The 6,408-nt window shown below is 33.2% G+C and overlaps 1 protein-coding gene across 1 annotated transcript in view; it reads left to right on the forward strand.

The window, feature by feature from the left end:
• LOC113571077 (proteoglycan 4-like) overlaps positions 1 to 6,408 on the forward strand; it is a 19,308-nt gene extending 12,900 nt beyond the window's left edge. Inside the window, exons 35-43 of the mRNA XM_035532681.1 lie at positions 379 to 531; positions 759 to 806; positions 1,128 to 1,175; positions 1,289 to 1,336; positions 1,558 to 1,602; positions 1,780 to 1,827; positions 2,433 to 2,477; positions 2,581 to 2,622; positions 2,782 to 6,408. Of these exons, the coding sequence (XP_035388574.1) occupies positions 379 to 531; positions 759 to 806; positions 1,128 to 1,175; positions 1,289 to 1,336; positions 1,558 to 1,602; positions 1,780 to 1,827; positions 2,433 to 2,477; positions 2,581 to 2,622; positions 2,782 to 2,867 (563 nt within the window). The 3' untranslated portion in view covers positions 2,868 to 6,408. The remainder of the gene's footprint in view (positions 1 to 378; positions 532 to 758; positions 807 to 1,127; positions 1,176 to 1,288; positions 1,337 to 1,557; positions 1,603 to 1,779; positions 1,828 to 2,432; positions 2,478 to 2,580; positions 2,623 to 2,781) is intronic.

Consider the following 6,408-nt stretch of genomic DNA (forward strand, 5'->3'; position numbering starts at 1 on the left):
ATATTCATGTAGAAAACATATAGCTTTGTAGACCTTCTACTATAGATATTTTTAAAGACATGTATTTAAAAAAAACGGTAATTTAAAAGGACACACAATACATGCAGAGCAAAGATCATAAAAGGGTTTAGAGACTCCTGTCAGTCTTTTCTCTTGAAAATGTCTTGAAATGTCTACATATTTAAAATAAACACAACCTAATTTTATAGAAAATGTATTCCAGTATTTGTAAATCTCACACTGCATATAGCATTAGAGCATCACCTTGCTTCCGAATGATAAATTTCATATAGCTTCAGTGCGACTTTCTGCATTTACATATGAACAATATATGTTTGTCTTAACTAATAAGCACTGAAGTACTTTCCGTGCATACAGATACTGCAGTGGAAATGGAGCTCTTGAAAGCTATCAACCAAAAGCTGTCTATCCTGGATTTACTGAGGAAAGATATTGGGGAAATAAGAACAGACCTGGAGTTCACACAAACCCAGATTGATCAGTTAAGGATGGACAACCAAACCCTCAAAGGTATTTCTAGTAAACAGATGAGGTGCAATTCAATGCAGATAAATGCCAATTTCCAGCAATATCCCACTCATATTTAACTAAGCAGTTACATTGAAGTAGTTAACATTAATCATGCGTAACAGGATAGAGGTAATGTTGATTTGTAAGTAATAAACTATTATAGCTCTTCATATACATAAAATGCATCACACTACACAGTTAAAAATATTTAGCTTTATCTTTTACAGAGTCCAAGGATGTCAAGGAGAAAGTAAAACATGCTGTAATAAAGAAAGGTTTGCCTCTCTCAAGCAATGTTACACAAGGGTGGATAAAATAAAGAAAATAACAAACATTGTAAGAAAAAGGTAATAAGGGGGACATGATTAGAATATGTCACACTAGAAATAATACTTTTGTGACATGTGGAAGACTAATGAGGCTGACAGAACTTTGTGTCCATGAATTACAGTTCATATTGTACAATAGTCTGAACTATTGCTACAGATAAGTGCCTATACCTGCTCCAATGCTCTTCATTCTATCTCCTGACTTACTATTTCCTGCAAATATGAGTATCTCTAAGTAAACTAAACTAAATCTATATTTTAAAACAGAGCCTGGCCTCTTAAAAGAGAAGCTTAAAGTCTCCACTGTGGTAAAAGGTACAGTCCCAAGTCTGAAAGATGTCACTCAGCATCTAAAATTTGTCACATCTATACTTTGCCTGTGACTTGTTATTGAATTAACATGAACTGAATTAACATATATCTTCCAGGACGTGAGGCTCTGAAAAACATAACAAAAGCAGCATCTGTAAAGACAGGTATGAAATAATGCACATCATGATTATTTATATGATATACAAACTGATAGGATTTTTTATCCCCATTTAGAACGGAACCTAAAGAACATCACCAAACCATAAATTATTTGGCTACTGTTTTGATGTTAGAGATACACTAGTGATGGTGTAATATAGTTTCAGTATAATGTCTAATTAAATAAAGCAAATCTAATTTTTTCTGTCATGAAACCTTTCCACAGAAGAGGCTCCAAAACACAAGATTATGCCAGAACATAAAAAGAAAGGTAAATATCGTAGGTGCACCAGAATTACAAAAGATCTTTTGCTCAGTTTATAAAACTAGGTAGGCTATTCATAAGACATGATTTATTGCAGCTACATATTGCAGCCTGTTGCACAATCCACCAAATTAAATTTTAGAGATGAATTTATTTGAATGTAAATTTCCTCCCTCATGCAAGAAATGGCAAACGAGAAAGTGATCACAGTGAGGAAGCCCACAAAGAAAGGTACTGTGACTTTTAGAGCAACTCTTTATAATCTAGTCCTAGCGGACTCACAAAGAGAGAGCACATCCCAACACACCGCAACAAAGAAATTAAGAACTCTGAATACATGGCACAGCTGCACTGGGAATAAAGCAAAAATACAGACTGACTGGGGCCTCTCAGTATTGTGTTGGGAAACACCGTTTTAAAGTATGGTCTTGACAGTGTGTATTATATTATCTGTTATAGTTTTATAGTGTTGTATTATCTGTTATAGTTGTATTTATTTTTTTGCAATGCATTTTGCTAAATGTGGCAAGATATAATCAACATTTTTTTCTTTCTGATGTGGAACCTGAGGTAGTCAAAGAGGAAGGTAAAGGGTTTTTTAAAATTCATTATAAAGGTCATATTCACTTAGATGCTAAACAGGATGATGTTTAATTTAAATAAAAACTTTACATACAGTTAATTTACAAATTATAGCTGCCAATAAAATGTTCTTAAGAATCACAAAGTACCATTTTGAAATCTGTTTGAAAAATGTTTCACTAATCTGAGCTATGAAATGTAGGCAAGACCTATCTTATCTTGAAGCTCAGTAGACTTTCTATTTCCCTTCATAGTAAAAGTCACAGAGAAGGTGCTGAGCAAGGAGAAGAAAACGAAAGGTAAATAACCTAAGAGTGATTTGTCATTTGTTGCAATTAGCCCCTTTTCGATTTAGATTTTTGGGTTACTGAGCACTGATTCTTTCCACCTCTAAATTTGAAGCAGAAGAACCTGATGTGACCAAAGATGATCAGACTGAGGAAGGTAAGTGTTTACAACCAATGCACTATTGCTGAATGTATGTGATCAGTAAAAATACAACAAGAACTGACTGAGGTCTTCCAGGACCTCTTTAGAAGCCTTGGAGTTTATTTTCCCTGAAATGACCATCAGTAACAAGCATTTTGTTGTGTTTTATTTCAGAAGAGGTCCCATACTTCCAGTGTTTCTACGTGGATGAATACGATATCCAGTACCCTTTCTTCTCATTCTCTCCTCCCCTCTTCTGAGTTATCCATCGTCTGAGTCTGACATGACATTTTGTAATATTTTGAAGTGACTGTAACAGTGACCTTCAGAGGTGCTGCAGTTGACACACAGTTAGTCCTGTAAGTCCAAAGGAGGGCTGATGGCAGACTCTGAATGAGCTTTCAAAGATGGCATGATAAGCCTGACTCTTTTTCATCTTAAAATGTCAGCCTAATTATCATGGTAGACCTACTGCAACATTGACATAAAAGCTCTGATAGGTAATGACAAAAAAACCCACTTGCCTCATCACAGAAAACTAGATTCTGTTGAAAGGGATTTCACCCAGATTATGGTACACCTTGAGTACATGTTCCTCATTTTGATAGAGTGCTGATTCAGAGCATTCCACTGTTTTCTATCAAAATGATGGTTAGGAGAGCACAGAAAAATTTAAAAACCAATATGACATCATTGATATTGATCATTCGTGGTGTAAACCTTACACTTTACCAAAATACAATATTATTTCAATGTATAAGGCAACAATTCAATTCTTGGTGCTTTTTCAAATGTTACTACAATGCAATGTGACACAATAATTCTCGATTACAAATAATCAAAATGACTAATATGTCCATCATTGATAAAGCTCAGCTTAAATGAACATACTAGTAATTATTGTATCTTTAACCGTAAAATAATAGTTAAAGCAATAATAATAACCTATCAGTAACCTTAGTAGAGCTTAATAATAACCTTTCAATAGTTTTGCTATACAAATCAATGTATGTAACTTGAACTGACAGAATATTGTAGCCTTTAGAGTCAAAGCATCAATCAGAATCAATTGTACTTCCCTACTGATCTAATATTGTAATAAGTAACAAACTCCAAAGAATGAATGTTGTTTAATTCAGCAACAGTAGGTGCTGTCAGTAAGCTTTCAGAATAGATTGGACTGTTATAGTTGTAGAAGCTTTATATAAACTCAAAGAAATGCGTTTAAACTTTTAAAGCAGCAAATCCCCATGACTGCATACAGAAATCATTTGAAAAGTGGGAGAATAGTGCCTGTTCATTCTTTTTATATCAATTTAAATATAACAATATTATAGCTATATTATGGCTCTGTAAATAATGATTTTATCTTAACATCTTCTTGAAGTGCAAATGTGAGTAACAAATCTGTTATCCACTCCTTTCTGAGGGCCAGTAACAGTTTATTAAAAGGAACAGAGCTTTTAACATTAAAGAAAGTAAAAAGGTGTAATCTAATGGTCAGATAAACATTAAAGGGAAATTTTTCCATTAAGCTTAACAAGCAGTATATAATTACAAACTTCATTTCTCTACTAAAATAGCCATTCCTCACCTATCACCAACTCAAACAAAAAACTAGAATCACACACTCATCCACCTATACCATCTTAGCACTGTTGGGATCTTGTAGCCATTCTATTGCATTAATATCTGTATGGAACAATGTTCTGCCAATTAATGCCAGGCTACAGACAGCCCTATCACAACACTAGCACCTAATATGAAAATATATATTTAATAATATAACATATTTAAAATATATTGTATTTTATCAGCCACTGCAGATGGTAAAACTTTACTTTTTGGTCATGACTAGCGCATTCAGTAAATCAGTACTGATCAAAAAATTATTTCCTAAAATTTCTAGGTGTACTTTGTATGATGTGTAGATGATATATAAGTCTACTAATAAACACCAGAAAGTTGCTTGGTTCCTATAGATTTAGATGTACCAGTTACCCCTTGGGAACATGTGCTGCTCCATATTCCCATATTAGTGCACACACAAACAACTCCGTGAGCTCAGTTAACTACACAACTCCACTCCATGTATAATATGGAAAAAAAACAGGAATATGTACATTAGGTCCACTAATCAATATTGCTATTAATAAATCCATGCTTTTTGTATTTTGAACAGTTGTGAGTTTAAACAAATATGGCATGCATGACATACAACAAACTAAGGTATGGTCAATCAGTACAAGCCTATCAATACTTACAAGTGACATGTCGGAGTTGAGAGGCCTCCGTATATGCCAGCATGGGTAGATTATATCAGGAAGGCATGTGATGTGGAAAACATGGTCAAATTTTCCTTTAATGATATTCTTCTTATTATTCACTGCTTATCATAATCACACACAGATTATAAAGTACAAAGAGATGGCCAGAGATAGGCTTACATGAATATAAGCCTGGGGTCTTAACCGTCACCCCTTAATTTGACCAAGCTCTAGTATTCAATATTTTAACTGAATTTAAAGGCAACTGCATATTTTTATCTAGAAAATTGTGGAGAGTATATTATATGAGAATGAGAACACTGTTATGATGTGATGTGAATACCCATTTCACTTTTACTTCTTCCAGTAATATTGTTTTCTAACATAAATATGTCTATGATGCCTGTTTACAGTGATAGATTATTGTAAGATGACAAAAGATCCAGTGCAAAAAAAGGTTTATCCCTTTTTGGCAGGAATATTCTGCCAGTCAATGACAGACTGCCCAGCTATGCAATGGTCATGTGGTGTTGCTTCAAATGCAATTTAAAGTGTTTAAATGGTACTATTTTATCAAATATCTCTGTCTTGTCCACTTTCATGCAAACAGAGTTTTCAGATAAAGACAAGAACGTTTCCAGTAAATACTGAATACTACCTGGGATTTGCCAAGACATTTCCCTTTTTGCTTGTATTGTTTACATGACTTTGCAATAATGACACATTTTGTGGCTTAACTAATAAGTTCTTATTTACACAATGTTGATCCATTGGATGGAATAATAACACAACATTACACACAGGAACTGATGTAATAAAACTAACCTAGTACTTGAAAACTAGGTGTTTAATATGATCTCTAATATGTAATATGCCTTTATCTTAAGATGTCATTGAAATTTTTGAGAAAACAATAGCGGTGTTTTATAGAGAAGATAGCAAATGCATGTTTAACAAATCATTATATCTGGTTTGTTTCACCAACTAGGTTTACTAAGGTACACAAAAAGTTGATAATAACGTAAAGCCTATAAACATAAATGTCAAACACATTTAAAAACAAAAGTATACCAGCTACTGGTCTGAATGTACTGAATAACATACAGATGATAAGTGAAGGTGTCAACATATCTACTTTAAGGAGAACATTTTGAACAGGAATGCATGGAGTGAATGTTTGTTTAGTGTAAAATTGTGAATTTAAATGTAATTGACCTAACAATTTAGGTGATAAAAGTATTCAGTGTAAATGATTAAATCATACATATATTTAGTATAAATTTACCTTAGAATGTCTTCTTCCATGCTAGACTATCTCATTTAGCAGTTATTTCAGAAGTGTGAAATAGATCCTCCACATTTTCTGAAAGAATTCCTGCAAAAATCAATAAATGTTTTTTTTTTTAATTTAAAACCTTACTTTGGTCTGTATATAGCCCTGAAACTGTATGTCTGTATATAACCTAAAATCTGTAAGAAATGGTCAATTCTGTTTGGCATTTATCTTCAATAAATATTCATGAATACCTTGACA

The sequence above is a fragment of the Electrophorus electricus genome, chromosome 13 (assembly GCF_013358815.1).
Source record: "Electrophorus electricus isolate fEleEle1 chromosome 13, fEleEle1.pri, whole genome shotgun sequence".
Classification (NCBI taxonomy): Eukaryota; Metazoa; Chordata; class Actinopteri; order Gymnotiformes; family Gymnotidae; genus Electrophorus; species Electrophorus electricus.